Raw genomic sequence first — 20,613 nt, forward strand, 5'->3', positions numbered from 1 at the left:
CATAAATCGGATTTGTTTTACAGAGAACTCGGGTAACGTAACTCAGACTTGTTTTACAGAGAACTTACGTAACATAAATTACTAGTACGCTTCTTTTGTTTCATCGAGAACTCAAATAACATAAATTACGTTACGTAAATCAAACTTATTTAACAAATATCTTAATTAACATAAATTAAATAAACTTGTTCCAGGTGGAACTCGGGTAACGTAACGTAAATCAAAATTGTTTAACGAAAAACAGATTTGTTCCACAGAGAACTCTTGGAACATAAATCAAACTTGCTAAAGTGCGAGCTCGTTTAACATAAATCATAATTGTTTCACAGAAAATTTCGGTAACCTTAATTCACATAACAACTCGGGTAACATCAATTAGAAATGTTCCACGAGAGACCGGGTAACATCAATCATACATCAATCAGATATATTGGTTTATCAGAAAACTCGGGTAACATAAATTACACTTGTTTCACATAACAACACGGGTAACATCAATTAGAAATGTTTCACGAGAGACCGGGTAACATCAATCAGACATCAATCAGATTTATCTAATAGAGAACTCAGGCAACGTAACGTAAATCAAACTTCTTTAATAAAAAAAATCGTAAAATCGATAAGACTTGTTTCACAGAGAACTCGGGTAACATCAATCAGATTTGTTTTACAAAGAACTCGCGTAACGTAAATCAAACATGTTTAACAGGGAACATTGGTAACATTATTTAGACTCGTTTCACATAACTCTATTAAAACCAATCAGACATGAATCAGACTTGTTCACAGAGAACTCAAATAACAGAAATCAGACCTATCTCACATATAACTCGGTTTACATACCTGATACCTGAATACCTGATACAATTGAAACAGTGCGTCCAGATAACAGCATGCTCGAATATCGCAAAAACGTGTCGCGTGGGAATAATATAAAAAACTGCCTGGTATAGAACTGTGCCAAGACAATGATGTACACAGCAAGCAAAACAATATTGATTGTGGAAGTATGGAAACCGTGGACTCAATTACTGAAATTACTGGCAATGCGGTCGGTAGTACATCGCAGGAACGATCGTGTCCAACTAATTAATTAGTATTAATTGAACACAGCACACTAAGGGATTGATGTATCCAAGTTAAAGAATTTGGCACGTTCGGAGCGTCAAATCCAAATCGGTGTTGTTCGACATTTATTTGACATCGGTGATATTTTGATGATCATCGGCATTTGTCATGACAAGAGATTTATCTGTTATATTTTCAATTCTAGCGGTGAGTGTAATGGTGAATTATTGAGCTCTAAATAGTAGAATGCACTTAGATTGGCGATATTGGATACATTTGTCAAGGTGACCAGTATTCCCTTGTTATCAGCGTGTTAGACAGCTGATGGAATGGACTTGCAGTTGCCATAGAAACTGAATCCGGAGTTTTATAATGGGTATTACTGAGACTATGCATTTTATGACATTACGTTGCATTACATTACTCTATGTTACAGCTGCAATGAACTATTATTCATACACTTAATTTGCATGCGATTCACCAGGCAGCGATAAACACGTGAGTGTTTATTTCTTTGTTTACCATTTATGATAGATTAAATATTTGACTGTAATGAATGAATAACAGAGGAATTACTTTTTTGATTACGAGGGACAATCCTCAGATATTTCGGATTTATAAAATTGTATACGCTAGTTTATTTCATCATACAACCTGTATGAGAAAATATTGAGAAATTATACATTAATATGACTTCCTAGTTAGATATTAAGAATATAGATTCAGTCCATCCAGGTTTACTCATTATTTTATTCATTTCTCGCATGCGTTAACTGTCGTCATAATATTTAGTGGAGACACGCTGATAGATTTACAATAACAGTGAACAGATCATATTAACTTATAGTCGATTCAATTTCATATATCGACTAAATGTCAAATATAGTGCATTTCCCACCTTGAAATGGGAGATGTGTTTGCTTTCATTGAACGAATTATTCAATTATTAATTTCTACTGACATCACACTTATTCTGTTGCGCTACGCCATATAATGCAGATGATTCAAACATATATAATTATATGTTAATTATATATATCCATGTTAGTTCATATAACCATGCATTTCGGGAGGGGATTACACAGAGAAATGGTTAAGCTGAGCACGTACACTATTTGGATAAAAATCAATATGCCACCAAATATGTACAACTCATTTTTGCGATGGAAGTATTGGAATAAAATCTAATCTAATAAACAAATTAAGGTTTGAATTATGCTTCCAGGGAAAACTTTCTAAAATGAATATCAGAGCGATTGAGCCAAATCGAATTTTAGTTTCATGAATGTGTTTTACTCTATTTAGTGCGGGAAACAATGTCGGTGCATTTGTTTATGCAATTAATTTTAATTGTCATTCTGAATCTGTAGAACTTACAGTCATTTGTTTCTATAATTATTATAACACAATCTAGATGATTGAACAGTGAACAAATTCGCAGTAAAATTGTTTTCAAGGTGACGAACACCAAGGATAGTGACTGGTTATCTGATTTGTTGTTCGGATAACAAAGGTTCCACTATTTGTGTAAATGTCGTTGGTGTGGTGCTATGTAATTACTAACCATGCAAAATAAATCATTGTACGACGTAAACTGAGTTTGACATTCTACAATGCAATTGTTACAGGGTCAGCCATGAATCTCCCTATGTATGAAGACTGATTTACTGGCAAAAGAAAATATATTACTTTTTCATTACATTCAAATAACCATAGCCCGAAGATAACAACACAGAGGGAAACTCAATTACGTGGAATGCACAGCTTACTATGTAACGTGTATGCACCTATATTGAATAGCTGTGAGACTTTATGGGGGTTGCCATTGGACATTCGGATAATTGATCCACCATTTTGCTTGCTACAATACAATGCAGCTTCGACGTCATTAGAAAGCACGCCATCAATTCCGAGTAGGATTTCAGTCCGTTCACAGACACACACACACACATACACATGAGGAGAGCAGAAGAACAGTGGAAAGCTACCTGAGTGCTGTGCACCGTAACTTACCTACTTGCATCGTTTGCTGGTCTTACGTTTAATCTTTTACTCTGCGGATAGTGGCTGTACACGAACCAACTCGGCTGACATGTCGCCCAATTTGCATCCCACTGTGCCCATGGCCGTGACTGACAAGACATCGGAAGAGGATAAACTGAATGACGCCCCACAGGAGGCGGAGATGGAAACCTGTGAGTATTCAATTTTATTGTATGATATATCCCTGCTCTATCTGTATCTAAAAGAACTATCAAGACTTGCGGTCGTAATTTAGTATGGTCGCACTTTAGTATACTAATGCTTACGTTGAACATATCCGTTTCGTTCAATCCAATTAACCGGGCTGTACAAAAGTACATATACACGACGGAGGGTATTTTTTCACACAGATGACTTGTTTGTTCAATTACGTCTTAAGCGATACCTAGACTTTGTCATTATATTGCGAATATAATCCAGTGAAGCAAATTAAAGTTGACGTTTAATTTTCATAGCAGGTACATTTCCAATTATATTTCTAGCTACAGGGCACAGTGCACATCAATAATTGCTCGAATTTCAGGTAATCTTCAAAAATGAGAGTTGCTAATAAGATATGCTACACACTGTTCACGTCTCACTGAACGAAAAGGCGAAAGCTGCACGAACGCCACACTCAATACAATTCAAGAACAGACAAAAAACAAACATGACAGCTTTTATTTTATTTCGTGATAATACATTGCTGATTACCTCCGATCTACGTACGTGGACGGCGTGTCATTCGACATACAAGTCTATTTCAGCGCTTGAGTGCCAGAGTTTGACACCAATTGCCCTGGCTTGGTTCAGTACATAGGTTAGATATGATTTGTTTATGTGATCAAAAGCGTTATTAGCATTCACCCCCTTGCGTGTTTGCGGGAATATTAAATATGAACACATGCAACAGTGGTTTAACCCTTTTCCCATGTTGAACACTATACGTAACATGGCGAACTCAATGTGTGGATGGGGTATTGTATTTAATTCAAGGTGCAAACACAACGCACAGCAATGACTTTCTTCATCTCGATCGATATATGTGTAGTTATTTCAGATCAACTAGTTTTTTTAATAGTTTCGATATTTCAAAATTTGCTATATATTCAAAATATGTTCACTAACAACTGACAATATAAAATACGGTCTGTATATGAGTCGAATTATGAGAGATGTATTTGTTACAATGTACATCGAAGCCCGTAAATGCGTAGGATTATTACATACGCCGATTACTGTGCAGAATAAACGACACAACACCTACTAATCACAATCAATGCATCAGTGTGAGGAATCTACTTTACTAGCCAGGTAATTAGTCACGTTTGAATCAGTACAGATCATTATAAAAAGTGTAATTTTCAAATCTATACATATTTCTCAGTAATCATATATTCAATTTTGTAAAATAAACAGTCCACATCGAGGGATAAATTAAGTTTATTATTGATATTTGTCCGATTTCAATATCAAATGTCATTTACAGCGGTCACGTATTGTTCTTATGGGACCATGACTTCGTGAGCAATAGTTTGTAGCAGTATTCCCGTTTGATCAAGAAACTCATATGTCAATGTATTCCCAAGCTTATTGGGCCGTTGGCGTGAAAGCATATTAAATAACCTTTTATATATAATACATCTGTTACTTGATTCTTTCTACTTCTTTTTTGATAATATTAATACTAATTCATCCAGTATTTTTTATACTATTAAATGAAATATCCGCTGTTTAATTTATTATATTATATCAGTTTGTTTGTATACGTGCTTTAAAGTCACGTACGACCTGTGTTCTAAAAATCTGACGTTAGCTATATTAAGGGGTGGTGCCGAATGAATCATATTCTATTACTCGTAGGATAATATATAACAGCATGTCAAATAAGAGGCGGTCAAATTGTATCAACTGGGATAGCAATAATAAAGCATTCCATACCTGTAGATACCAAATGCAAAATTGCTCGTTTGATAAAAGTGATGTTTATAAAAGTTCTGGTTAATGTACCTACAAATCGTCACCATCGCTACGCAGTTATTCCGTGTGAATAGCGCCAGACACTAATATTATAAGGAACATTTTATATACCAGGCTGCAATTGCCAATTGGGAAACTTTCACACAGACTGCTACAACCGATTTCATGTTTTATACAGAATGAAATACGTCTTTGATCAGAAAAAAGATTAGTTTGGAAATATCTCCCTGGGATACGTTATCGTATTATATTACATGTACTGTAATTACGCTGCTCAACGTGCAGTTTTACAGTCATGAACAATATTACAGTGCACTGTACTTCGTCAATCGAATAGTGTATTCCTACATCTAAGCGAAACATGCACTATATTTTATTTTATTTCCTTGCAATCATAGGACAATAAAAACTTACTTAAACACAGCAAACAGTTATTGGTACCGTTGTACTGTCAAAATAATTATCGATCTGCATCGAATAGCAGTTTTATCGATTGGTATCGATTGGTATTTTAGAATATTGGACCTGATGCAGTGTATTGCATCCAGAGTAGTATGTGGAATTTTATAAATAATGCCACGTTACCACACGTAATCATGTGTTTAAGCATAATTATGTTCTCAATGTGTTTTCTTATGATTTATTGGAGCTACAAATAAAATCTTTAAATGTCAAGAATATTTTTATTAAATTATTATACAGAAACAACCCAGTGTTTAATGGAAAATAAATAAACGACAAAATGTGACAATGCCATTTAAAGGTAAATTAAATTAAGAAAAAACAGAATCAAATTATTGTCGCTTAAATTAAACAATCAGTTCCTAAATCTTCTTACGTGAAAGTCTAGTGATGTGATACGTATAAGTTCTACAAACAATCTCTTCTTACGTCATATCCAGGGGACAATCACATTAGACGTGAAATTGATAACAGGATGTAGCAGTAACGATGATGGTCCCTCTTTGTTAATGACAGAATCGATAAAAGGCATGACTATCAATACGTCTGGGGTGATCTGTGTGGTATAATTTATCAAATAATGGGCTGAAGCCAGTAGATTGAAAAAAAACGTAATAACAATAGCACCATCTCTTGATAATCTCTATACAATATGTACCAAAGCGTCATTTTCTTTCTGGATAATCACATCTCGTATTCAGTGATCAGTGATTCGGGTTGAATTAATTTAGTGAGTTTGTCGTTATCTGATGCGATATTTGATTCAATCGTGTCGACATAATGCCTCATGCCATTTCTATAATAGTTCTTTCTCTGCTGTCCAGAAGGGAAAGATTATCTTCCTCTCTCAATCTTTGACAATTTACACGTAATCTCTAAGATCAGTAATATCACTGAAAATAAATTGCCTACTTAAATAAATCTATAAAAAGACGATCAACGTGCAACCTTTCTGAATAATAGAAACCTTTTCCGGTTGCGCAAGTTGAATATTATTTTAATTAACCGACAATTTCATATTGAGCGAACCACATTGAGTGGTGGTAGTGCTATGGGGACAACATAAATTGTGATTACAGTACGTCCCTGCATTGAAATTGTCATAATAGAGCGGTAAGCGAATCAAAAAGGTTGTGTGTTTTGAGTGGGACAGTCCATACTGCAGTATAATAATACTATATTAAACTATAATAACGTAGGTTCATTATAACCCATACCACCAAATACGCATCTGTGCGTGATTAACGGACGTCCTCGGGACAATTTCTTTTACCTCCGCCGTCAAATCAAAATCTATGTTGCAGAACAACAAAATGAATATAATTCTTTGCACGTAGATATGAATAGAAACATACAATGTCATGAACATTGGTGAAGCGAAAATATCATTCAGGTATATTTCTACGGCTTTTATGTTTTAATTGATGTAATCAATGACACATACACAAAATACAGCCCTGATATAGTATATATATAGGAAACTTACCGATCATGTGATCAATTATTTGCCAACATCCTGTTGCTATGACAACGTGTCGAATTAAAAATGCATGTAGAATATTACGCGTGGCGCATTGTTAAGCAAGTTAAATTATCACTCCTTTGAGCACCGGGCTTGTCCTCTAGTCTTTGTTACGTGGATGAAAACCTCCATGTAAAAAAGACATATGATAGTATATTACTTACACGTTTCTGTCGCCACTGCCATTCGGATGACATACTGTTTGTAAGTTTGATGAATAAAAATGAGCTGACTGTATGTAACCTGATCGATGTCGAGCGCTCATAATACTGCATCATTTTTTCATCATTCACAAGGTTTTTAGTTTAATCTCTGTTTGCATTTGTTTGAAATACGATCCTAAGTAAGCGGGGAAAACAAACGTGATGTACTCAACTTCAATCGATGGGGTCAATAAAGGCTTCAATATTTGAAACTATGAGGCCATGTTGGGTCATTTGTGAGACATGAAAGCTTTACCGTCAATACTAAATCATCGTTCACGCCGATATATTTCGTCTAGATGTTTGCACATCGAAATACTAATACTAATATGTAGATTATTCATCCGTCTATTTGTCATCCACAAAGAGTGAACAACGCTAGCAACATCTAACTAAAGTGCATTATTATAGAATGGGTTTAACTGATACGGTAGATGGGAAATGTGTACGCCACCAGGGGAATTAAGCTGTGTATTTATTTTTCTATTTACTATTTCTATTTATTTAAAATAGAAAACGGTGTTTTTTTATTCAATTTGATGACGTATGTTTCGATTTTGCGACTAAATCAACTGAAAAGTTGTAGTTTCACAGCGTTTGTTGTACGCTATACAGTTCCTTATTGCCGGTAAATTGTCGTGATTTCACTTTAAGCCAGCCATCTAGGAAGTTTAAAGGAAGTTCGTATTGTCGTTACCTTGATATTCATACGCGTAGTGTGTTACAGTCAGTGATGCATGTAGAATACAAGTGGTGTGTGGTGTACTGATGCGATAAATCCAATCACAGTATGTGTATTTATCAGGTTTCGAGTATATGTGAATATTTAGGTTTTATATTCTTCTGAAGTTTACTTAACCAAAGTCAACTTTTACAAAATATACACCCACATAATGTTTCCCATTTTAAAAATAAAATGTTGATCAAAAGATGTAGGTGGTAGAAAATTACGTACATTTTGTCTCAAATTAACGTAGAATGTAGAAATCTACATAAACATAAGAGGGAAACGAACTGTGGTGATCAGACTGGTATTAGTAATAGGCATTACATACTTTGGTTTATCATATTTTCAATCTAATATTTCAAATGATATGATAGATTGAATCTGGCGACGGCTCGAGATTTGAATTACCTTACGAGACGTATTTACACCATGATTATATCGCGATTACACCACGAACAAGATAGTGTGTCCCGTGTGTATCATTATTCACAGATGCCAGCTCTGCTTGTTATACGTCTAAGCACTCCGCGGCGAAGTGTTATGCAACACCCATAATATGCACTCTACACCGGAGTGTCATTCACTACTAATTCATCACTTTTATAAAATACATTAAGCGCAATATACTACCTGAGAGGTCGTTGTGGAAATTGCATTTATAAATAAAATGGACCAACATCATCATCTGCGAATGCAGTGGTTGCCTCTTCTGAATGCTTCATTAGGCATGAAGTCAGTACACGAATGTATTTTTTAAGACAGGGTCATGCAAAGTTAACCGTCAAATGTTTGCGTTAAATATAAGTGAAATCGATCTGAAACCCTAATAAGCTGCTTATGTGCACAGGCGTAACATGCATTTCGTATTAGTATCCATGCTGGATTTTGACTAGTTTATCATGAACTAAAATATTGTTACTGCATTAAAAAAACATAGTACTTTTCTGCTTAAAGTAATTAACGCCGCAGTAGCGTATGGGTTCTTAATTACTTATTATTAATCTAAAGTCCATGAGCATTTTCAATTACATAAATCTTATGTCAAACAGATCTATACTCAGTTTTGTTTGATCGGGATAAACATTGTTAGCTCATATTAAAATGAAATTCTCTTGTTTACCAAAATGTGAGAAATTCACATTTTATTCATGTGATGTAGGTAGTGTACAGAATCGAAAGGAAGTCGTTTCAATATTATAATTATCTCCCTCGCAACATAACCAAAGCCAAAGAAGTAGTCACTTGTTGCTTCTTTTCCGCATCACCGCTAAGGCTAGTAATAGTTTCCGCTTCGATGGTCAGACATGCAGTAGACGTTACGTCGTGGATTGCAATAGAATTACTAACTGTTCTTATTATTGCTGCTGGATGGACAATAGCCGACAACAATTGCAAAACACATTGTAAACAAACCGTCGTTTTGGGTTATTAATTTATTAAGTTTAAACTGTACATACAAAGTTAACAGATATATTTTCCTTAACTGAATAACGGCGTTATATATTATAGTTGAATATAAAGAGCGCCCATACCATAGATATATAATGTCATTTGTCAAATCGTATTCGGTGTGATTTGTCTTACACCCTTACCCGTGTTTCATTTTTTTTATAATCTGTAATGTTTTTAATTCAGCAATTATATTATATGAAATTTTTTTGCAGACGAGTTAGGCCATATCCGTTGTTCTTTAAATATGAAGAGGGTTAAAAAGGATCTTCGACAAAACTTAAACTATTCTATAAATAAGGTGTATTAAATATATTCTATTTTATCAATTTGAATATAAATCTTTTGATTTGTTATACAGCAAGCTATGTCTGCGTTTTATATATTACGTATATAAGTATTACACTACATCAGCATAATTTGGATGTCGTTTGTTCATGAACGTTCTCGGCGAAACTGAAATGAATCGGTTTCGCGTCCAGACCTTACTCCAAATTCAATATGACGCTGTGGAGATTTAAACAAATTACGTTAAATTTGAGGGCGTTTTGTTGAAACAAATTTACTTGCTGATAGAGGTTTATATTATCATGTGATACTTTTAAAGCTATGACGTCATAACATCTCAAATTCTGAAAGTGTCATTTTTAACATGCAATAATGGGCGGTGCTTCGTCCTTTATTCTCTGAATATTTGCTTGTTAAACTGAAACGGCCGGGATAAATATTAGTATCGCAAACAGTCTGTGTTGAAAACATATTTCTCGTGGCTTATTCATTTAATTGTATAATCACTGAAATAAAACGCACGAAAAATAATCAGGAGAATCAATGATGTCACTGTATCCATAACAATCATAACATAAATTATAGCGTTATATATGTAGGGATGGTTTATAATCATTATGCGTTTATATTTTATTACCGAATTTCTATAAATTATTTTCAGAAATTTCATATGTATAATAGTTCTTAACACAACATGTGTATCGTGTCATTCAATCGAGGATATCAACATTAATCGTTGTGCATAAACAAATATGACACTATTCAATAGTAGCACGTTATATTTGATTTTTGAATGGCACAATGCTTCGCAGTATAGTATACTGATTTACATTTATTGGTAAACAAAACAAAAAATTATCGTGCAGACTTTCAGTTCAGCATATTTGTTTATAGCTTGGTGTGTGTAAGTGTTGCGATTTGGATTTATGCACTTGTTTAGCTTGTTTTAGTAAATTGTTCAGGTAATAGTAATAATAATGTCGTCCCTGTAATCAAATGATATATACCATTAATAGTGTCTTTAAGTCTCTTATAAAAAGAAGAACGACTACATTATACGATGGAAATTCATTTATGTAAATTTGTCTGCATATTTAATGAGTGGCAATATAGAATGAGTATTTCCCCTGAACATTTATGGCTGCCGAAGTAACAGGTACAGTGACTGAATATATTAAAATTCGTTTATATTTCTGTAATTTAAATTGAATGTGACGAGTCACAAAGTGCCGTTTTTACGTGGATGCTGGTTTCAAATATTATCAAAAGAATACCACAGTTTACAAGATAATGATATAACGAGTAGCGCATATACGTCGGGCTCTTAAAACGAGTCTGGAAAATGCTTCACCGTATTATGTATGAAGTATCTGGAAAAAATCTTAGTCATTGACAGTTTAATGCCAGCTTAACTATAGCATAGCACATAACTTGCATAATCTTCCGATCTATTCATTTAACTATCGCAGCTATAATTGCAGTTATATCTGGCACCTGGTTAAACACTGATTTCAACATATGCCGTCCTCCTACGCTCGGTTGGTGATATTTAAAGACCACATTGAATAAGCGATAGCCGTATGTATGAATCGCACTCGCCATCTCTGCATCTATTTAAACGTGGAACTTTAAAATAGGTGAGTTTCGTTTCACTGCGAGTTGAATGATTTAATTCGAAGATGATTTTTGTTACAGATTAATGCCGATTCAGTTAATATGGCGTTGATACACCTTTATTTCACCAAAACTGACCGCCATAAAATGTGTATACTAAATAATTAGGCGTGAAAATACCCTCATATTACTTTTGCCGTGTTTTTTTATGTTTGATTTCATGTATAACACGGGAACTCGTAGTGAACGTAAAATAATATTTTTTGGAAATCAGTATTATTGCAGCCATAGATTTATTAGTGAGAGGGATATTAATTAGGATTAATCGCTTCACGCTCAATTTGAAGTTATTTTCATCACAACCAACCAGATAATTATTCATTGACTCATTTTTAAATTCTTCCCACGCTTTGTTTTTATCTCTATTCGTTTAATATATTGTGGATGTCGTTTGATCAGTTCTGCGGTTTGTGCCGACAGAAGTGGGCACAGAAGTGTTAGCTGTAAATCATTTTTCCACACTTGAAAAGTGAAAACAGTCGAACACAGACTTGATTATACCACGACGACATATTCAACGAGATCAGATTTTTTTCAACAGAGACACATCTCTAGATGAACTAATATTCGCGACTTCAACATGACGAGTGTATATGTCATCACTGCGATGATGTGAGTGTTATAGTTTCCATAAATAGACACATTCTTCGGTGTATGAAAAGCGCGTTAAACCAGGGTTCTTTGAGACTGTTGTGTCAGGTCGTGGGGTTAACGATAGTATATGCCCTACCAGTCGAAAATGTTTTTACTGTAAAGCTTTTCTAATTTTTTTTTTACTTTGCTTATTACTGAATCGACGGCTTTGTGGTCCTAACAAGCGTAACTTATTCCCTGCTTATCTCGCTCGACCCACCCTAAGTAATCAAACATAAAACCTGGCAGTTCGCATATTAAGTGGGAAATATATTCAGAATGCAATATAATGATGTAACCATATTTATGCAGATCTTCGGCTAGTCGAGGAGATACAATTGAGCTGTTCTCATGGGAACCTCATTGTATGATACCTGAAAGTATTCAATAGTTAAACGTGGTGATCATAGTACTGAGCGCGTTCAAATAATGGAATATAAGGAGTTGTTAACGTCGCGTGCGACTCGCATTGAACACAACGCAGCGCGACGACCGTGACGTTTTGAATAAATTAGTGTATTTGTTTCATCATTTCATTTGAGAAGCGAGCAGCTATTGTCGAAGTATTATCACCTAAGTATAGCATAAGTAGCATAAGCCAGTCAACAATAATTTCGAAAAATGTTGTTTGTTCTTTTAGTCGTGAACTTCGTAGTTCGACATACATGATATGAGGAGTGCATTGGTTATTTCCATATAAGCAATAATAAAACACTCTAAACGTCCCTACTTGCAGTGTACAAGATGTATTCTTAAATTATTCATACTCGTACAATGTTTCGTTTTCAAAAAATGAAAAATATTTATCTTCCTCGTGGCGAACTCAATTATTAATCGAGAGCAATGTCTAGTATCGAAGTATGAGATGTATAAATCCATTTGTCAGTGAATTATTCCGGAGACACAAAAGGAACACCGGCATATGCGAGTCACTCGGGGGTTTTCGCTATCTCCATATTCACCAGAAGAGTTTTCCCCGATGTCCTATAAACATTGACGTGCAGCGTGATAAGGTTGGTTGTCTGCCCTTGTTTCAATATCGCATACATCCTTCTGGGATTTTGTTTCATCTTCCATTGATTGCTTTCCTTAAATGAGAAATCAATCAAGAGTTGTTCACTTCGTGATAAGCGTGACAGAATGCATGCATATCACTCCATGAAATTATGCAAATGATAGATACAGTTCATACGTTGTATTTGTTGTAAGCGATAACTACACTGTGTGTTTAAAATATTAAGAGCATACATTTATTGCACTACGCGTTATATATTGCCATTAACTCCCAAAAGTCTGAAAGGCATTTATTCTTTTGTTTCGTGAATATGAAAAATAAATGAGGATCGGGAGAAATGAGACTATGCAATCATTTCGCTTGCCGAGTTATTCCATTTAGTCGATTTTAGTGCATTAGCGTGAACCATTGGCAGTATGTCTGGAAGTGGAATTCTGTGAATGTGACGCACATCCGAAAAATTGCTGTTAGGGCCCTCGGGATATATACTGATTACGAATAACACATCCCAGAATGCAATAGGAGCGCTATGACCTTTTCACTGAAGGCACCGGTAATCTACACACAACAAATCATCTCATTTCGTATGATGTCGGAAATGTCTGCAGGGGTTTTGGTCCGAGATTCGAGCGGTGATGTGTTTTTTTATTTATTTATTACGTAGCAAATTGTTCTTGAAAACCGAAACGGCGTACTGCCGAAACAGAAAGTGACTGATCAAGTGCGTTCAGGCAATGAAAACATATGGTCATGTTTTATATGGGTGAAGCGAGTGACATTATGCCGTCGGTCCACTATCACAGCTTTGAGTAACTTTTAACTAGATTTAGGTCTGGGATGAATATTCTAGAAAATCATTCTTTTAAAATATGTGATTGTCTCCTGTAAATAAATAGAGAAAATATAATATTTTATAGTATAATTTAAAGGTGAGATGCATCTCTTAAATCCCACTTTCAATACGATGGTAACCAGAAGAGTATTTATGACGTGTCATGTTATATATATTCAAAAAACATTATATTTTTCACTCAAAAAATGAAACAACATGTTTGCTTCCAAATCGTGGAACTTTCATTACGAATTAGCATTTAAAATATCTTTGATTTGTTGAAGTTTTTTCATAATAGTTTTAAAAGTTCATTTCTAATTAACGTGCGTACTAGGAATAAGGTTTAAGGCATCGTTATGCGAATCAATACTGCTGCAAAAACTGAAAATACTTTTACATGTTATGTATCGTTGTGTATTAACACCCACGCGGTGAATGATAAATTAAAGGGCAGTAGTCGTCGCGCCGCGCATGCGCGAGATATGGTTCTCATATATATAAAGAAGTCTTCTAGTAACTGTGTAGCGCACATCAACCAATACAAACTTAGGGGTTACCAAGCTTTAATTAGGTATGGAAGGTATCGAAGGAGTCGCCGGCGGTAATTAGCGCAAGTGGCGTCCAGAGCAAAACACGTACTCAAGATTTCATTAGAAAGCGCATTGGATTGTGAAAAAACAAACAATGTTTATCAATGCAAATGTTGCACATGTGCGGCGTGACGACTACCGCCCTTTAAAACGCTTAGAATTCGAGTAGGCTAAGGTATAATCGCCAATGTCCAACCGTTCTTTGCCAAACAACGCTCCGTACAAGTGGAAGCGCTCACTGCACACCTCAGTGGAGCACACAATACCCTGAATGATTTCATTGTTAATCATGCATTGCATTGGGGTGAAAGTTCACGTATGTAAAAAACGTGTAACATATGTTAATGCTATAACTAATATTAGTCACGCCATTCATTTCAGATTTAAACTGCAGTTAAAATAATTCACACTGTTCGCTGGAGTGAGCACCATTATTGCCGTCAACTTTGTCGTATAAATGATATGTGTTAGGTCATGCATTGTAACGGGAAATCTCCAAAAAAGAGACGGTCAATTTACCAAAAATACGGGCGATATAATACGTAATGCAAATGCAGACGTGCGAGTGCATGTATCATAATTCTTGTGAGGTTATTTTGCTATAGAGTTGGTTATCCCTATACATTGTTCGTTGATTAATAGTTGTGGTTAATATGTATTATCCCAGCAGGCGAATATTATCTGTCTCCGTGTCATATTACTAATTATTGTTTGTTCATCAGTTACTCTCCTGATACTTGAGACTTTTATTATGATTGTACACACAATACTAAGGTATGCGAATAGTGAAATGGATTACAAGCCAGTGATCTACTATGACGTTCATGACGATGAAATCTACATGCTGGTTAGGCAGATTACAACTCCCTTGGGTTGCCGTATGGACTGAAACCATTACGTGAGGATCAGATACGTCTTCGCTAAGATAGAATTGTTTAATCTTGTTACGTCCCTGTTTTACGACTTAACTGTACTGTGATAGGTATCTTTGTCAGGGAGGCGTCTCGTGGCCGAGTGGCGTGCTTTCAATTTCAAACAGATTCTCGATCAGAATCGCGTCCGATTGGCGTTTCTGCGTGTGTGTTCCCACTCGCGTACTGTGCAGCCGGGATACCTCGCAAGGCGTTCAGCGCAAGACTATATGTGTTCATTACTTGTTGACACTTTCCAAAGATGTAAATTACGTATATTAAGTTAAATCATAGTTACATGGTTACGATACAGGGCACATGAGCGTGATTAGTTTATGTGCCATAATCATCAAGTAACCCTGAATTAACTAAATTGTACTACATGAATGTTTGACCAATTGTCGTGAGCACACATAGCATAAATATGTGTTCAATATCAATTGTTACACCATGCCATACCTCTTCATTGTTCGTGCCTATAAAGCACATATTAGTATTTGTCAGTACTGCAGGCTAGCGAAACTAGCGATTACCAATAATGCATCGCTTTCCCAGCTTAACCGCATTATATGACTTTAAAAGGCTGACCGTAATACATATTAAGTATATTTATTTTCTAGGTCAAATAGCATTGAACAAGAAACAAGTAATATAGTCTCTAAATCGATACAATCCATATTTCAGCAACTGGCCATTTCGCATGTAATTCGTATGCAGCGTAAAAAAACAAGCAGACAAACGCTAGCAAAATGTACTATAAATAATTGGTATGCCACTCACATGCAAATGTCGATTACTAAATGCATTTTTGTTAACTTAGAAAGCGTCGCAATCGATCATGTATACGCGTCATCAACGGGGGCAATTGCGACGAACCAGGATTAGTCGGAATTTATGGGACTGCTTCATTGATCACGACCCATTCGCATGAGAGTAGACTAGTCACGAGCGCGGATTCGAATGGCTAGGTTAATAGTATATGTATACCTAATAATGTTCAAATTCACGTTACCACCTTTATGCAGCACATTTTCAGTAATTCTATATTTGAGTATCGTCATTCAAATATTGAGTATCATTAGTAAACTTCTAAGGAAGTCTGGCTATTAGGTGTTTAATTGTCAGAAGCGATATAATATGTTGTTTGATATGCATATAAAATAGAAGACCTCTGTAATTTTCTCACAATATTTAATGTAGAAATTCATCTTTAAATTCCAATGATTACGGAAGACATATGTAGAGTGGACACAACTTGTAAGGCGGGTATATAAGCGTTTTCCCAACTGATGGCTTTATCAATGAGTTAAAAGTACGTGCTACTTTAAGTACGCGGTAACATGTTCCGAGATGTGTTCTGAAATGAAAACATGGCTTCCCTTGCATAATAGTCTTAGGGAATTAGCCTTCCGTAGATGCACACTGGATTATTTGTTATACTATCACGGTGTTAAAAATAAATGACTATTTATTGATACAACACACATTCTTACTTAACTAAGTTAAGGATAAATAGCATGATTAATACATGACTCAGATGTAATTTAAACGTATCTGCTAATCATTAAATAACTGGATTGTAGTCCCATACTTATTACTCACGGTGATGTCGAAGAGGTTTTTAAAGAAGCTGGTTATTGGATATATCATGTCATTTTCAGGGTTACAACATGAAGTTGTTATCATCCTGTAAATCAAGTAGGTTGGCCATTTTCTGAAACAATTTAATCACACTTTTAACAATTTAATCACATTAATTTACTACTAAATCCCCCCAAAAATGAATACCTCTGAAATATTTATCTACACCTTAAGGTACGGACGTCAATATGTTATTTTGTCTATTATTACATATGCGCCATTTGGTGTTATTGGATTGGTACTGAAAAACCATTAAAAACAACCAATATTTTTGGTCTAATTGCACATCACCATTGTTGACTATGGCAGTATCTCAACTGTTATATAAGTATTAGTATTAGAAGTATTAACAAATTGACATATGTTGACAAACAATATTCGGCATATGTGAAACACTCCTTACCCTTTGACAGCCATTGTCAATCTACAAAATAATTTTGCACAATTTGCTGCTCCCCATATGAAATGACAAACTTTTGGTCAAAAATTAAAAACAATATCTGAAACTGTGTCTACGTTCCAGAATGATGATAAAATTAAGTGACATTTTTTTTTAGATTTTAATAATGAGATCACTTTCAAGTATGATTCGCATTTTATTCATTATATTCAATGTATGCATATTTGATAAGGTCATGTGACACGTCTTGAATCAATCGTCAATACTACGCCTATGTGAAAAGTCCTGTGTCAAATACAGTTTTTGTCATTTGTATAATCCATAATTTAAAAAAAAATCACACCCCTGCTTGTTTTTACATCAATTGGCGCATTAAATTTATTTTTTAATCTAATATCTTTGAATTGCGTTAAAGCATAATAAATTAGTTCAAGTGAAAGATGGTTTTGTTACTTTGTCTGTCAGTTAGTTAGTTAGACAATTGATTCTATCAAGTTTATGCATATTTAATGCAGTTATATAGCTGTACATGTGCACTTTACACTTTACTGTGTCCGTTCTAAACAATTATTTTTTTAAAGTTATGTCTTATTAATATTAATATTAGCTTGCACTTTCACTTTCATCACGTTTCCAATTTCTTCACACGAAGAAATAGATGTTGTCCCTCATCAATTGTAACTAGTTTTTAAGAGTGATTAATTATACATGCCTGAAAATATTCGAGCAAAGAACAAAATACAGAATCAAATAAAATAATAGTTCAAAAAGCCTAAGGAAATGTAGACCATGTCTTATTAAACCAAATAATTGCACAAAAATCTGGAACTGTTTAGATCAACCTCAATTGCTATTCATTGAAAAAAAAACGTTTATTCCTGAGATTTTCTTGGAATAACACCACCACATTGTTTGATAACAATTTATGGATAAAATCATGGGTCATGACTTCAAATGTTTAAAAGAAAAACTAGACGTGTATCGAAAAAATGGCGAAATGAATCACACCCAATGAATGCATGGACTGGCAATCTTCAAGGCATAGATAGGTCTGTTACATCGGAAAATGTAACCATGGTGAACAGATATCGTGTTATCAAGCCACATTAAATATGCAAAACATAATGCAACAGTGGTATCTAATTACATGCAGCCTAAGTCAGACATCTGATATTTGAACTGACATATTTTTCACGTGTACTAATCTGTCTGCGACCAACAAGTTTACAGCGGATGTGTACGGACTTGTGAAAGTGTGCTAAACGTATGGCCAAAAGCAGCAAATAAATATCCGGTTTACAAAAGTTTCACTCTAGCATACTAGTATACAGAGCTACAGTTATATTTCAGTAGATGTTCACATTTCTGCCGTTGTTCTGAACTCGCTTGCACTGTGGATTGATATTTTAATACTGACACATCGCACATATCAGACGTTCGTTAACAGTTACTAGGTGGGTTTTGTTTCGCCAATAGACCGAGTCACCAGACAGTTTTCCACGCATTTTCATGTGACGGGAGATTATTCAAGTGTATTCAAATCTCAAAACATGTCGCCAATATAAAGTTCCGAAAAAAATTAATAAATATTCGCTACGATTCGTAACTAATAGAAACTATTTCGGAAGCGCTAGCTTAAACCAAAAACGGAACATGTTTTTCCACATATGGTCAAACGGGGTCGTCCATAAATTTGCAGTGTATTGAGATAGCTCGACTTTTATCAAATAATATATTGCGAAGTACACTATATATATATATTTACTGGCTAACAAGTAAAATTCTATTAAAACACCATATCAGTCAACAATGGTTCAAACCCTTTCCCTATCTAATGTCGATGATTGTTTGATACGATAATGATCATCGATGACATGTTTGATACACTACATCAATGTTTAGTCATATATAGTGATTGTAGTCAATGTTTTTCACGCAATTCGTACATGGTTTTTTGATATTTGGTTTTGATATGTCAGAACAATCGTAAACATCGGTTATTATTAGTACGACCTTCAATGTGAAACGGCTGTAGAAACAAAGGTATATGAGCAGGGACAATAAATTAACAACATGCGTGTCAGATTCAATACAATAAGTGAAAATAAAGGCCATGATGAAACACTGACCAACTGATGATCGACGGTGGTGGATGAAGGCGAGGATGAAGAAAAAACGTACTTGTCAAAAATGTTGTGGCAGTTTTGCCAAAGAGTTTGTCGCTGAATCATCAGATTATAAATTACATCATACAGCTTTCTATACATTAACACTGTAATCTTCAAACAAATATATACGCTATATACATTTATTTAAAACAAAGTTTTACTTAAACGCAGATTCAAATCTATCTTCCTAATTATGTTAAAGTTGTTCGGGTAAAACAGACCAATATGAAAAGAGGAATAGCACATATGACTCGTGTCATTGCCATTGCATTTTTAAAAGATGTTCAGACTCTGTCCTGTTTCAGGCATGTGCGATATCACGTACAGACTTATACATAAACAAACCTCTTAGTCGAACGTCGTGCTGGGACAAACTCTCTTTAATTGGTAGTTTATTTCTAATTCACTATACTTCATAGCTGAAAACTGTTCTTTGGTGCAAAAGTAATCAAACTAGAAATAAATAAAATAAGCATTATTTACACTGCATTGCCGTTGACATAGCAACGCTTCAAAGGATCATGAATGATGCATGCATTTGTCTCTTGGGTGTTTTTTTTTTTTTTTCTTCATCCTATGAAAAAGCCCACACAAATGGCATTGTGATGACTTTGGTTACTTGTAGATGAATTAATAAAGCTTCTTTCAAGAACACAATAACGCGCATCGTATCCTGTCCATGAATTTGTAAAAAAAAAATAATGAGGGCAGTATCGTATAGTTGACGTGGAAACCGACATAACTATATCGCTATTACGTAATATATAGTAGAATACGGCGAGTCAATTTTGCCAAGTGTTATTTACTGTTCCCAGTAATTACATGTATGCATCAGATGGCAATGTATAGTGCTTGTACTAATATTGAGATCTAGTCTAGACTATGCCAAGCCACGTAGACATGCTTCAACGCGTAGGTCCCTTACAAAGGCTCTTGATTTCGCCGTAATTTGTAATTCGAATGTTGTGGCACTAAGGGTTACAATTAGTTTGCTGTGTCGAGCATATGTTGACTTCGTATTCTACTGA

The 20,613-nt window shown here is 34.8% G+C and overlaps 1 protein-coding gene across 1 annotated transcript in view; it reads left to right on the plus strand.

The window, feature by feature from the left end:
• The first annotated feature begins 2,973 nt into the window (after positions 1-2,973).
• LOC100377666 (synaptotagmin-15-like) overlaps positions 2,974-20,613 on the plus strand; it is an 82,439-nt gene continuing 64,799 nt past the window's right edge. The window contains exon 1 of the mRNA XM_006813986.3: positions 2,974-3,263. Coding sequence (XP_006814049.1) covers positions 3,161-3,263 — 103 coding nt within the window. The 5' untranslated portion in view covers positions 2,974-3,160. The remainder of the gene's footprint in view (positions 3,264-20,613) is intronic.

Source organism: Saccoglossus kowalevskii, chromosome 19, assembly GCF_978046115.1.
Source record: "Saccoglossus kowalevskii chromosome 19, keSacKowa6.1, whole genome shotgun sequence".
Lineage (NCBI taxonomy): Eukaryota > Metazoa > Hemichordata > Enteropneusta > Harrimaniidae > Saccoglossus > Saccoglossus kowalevskii.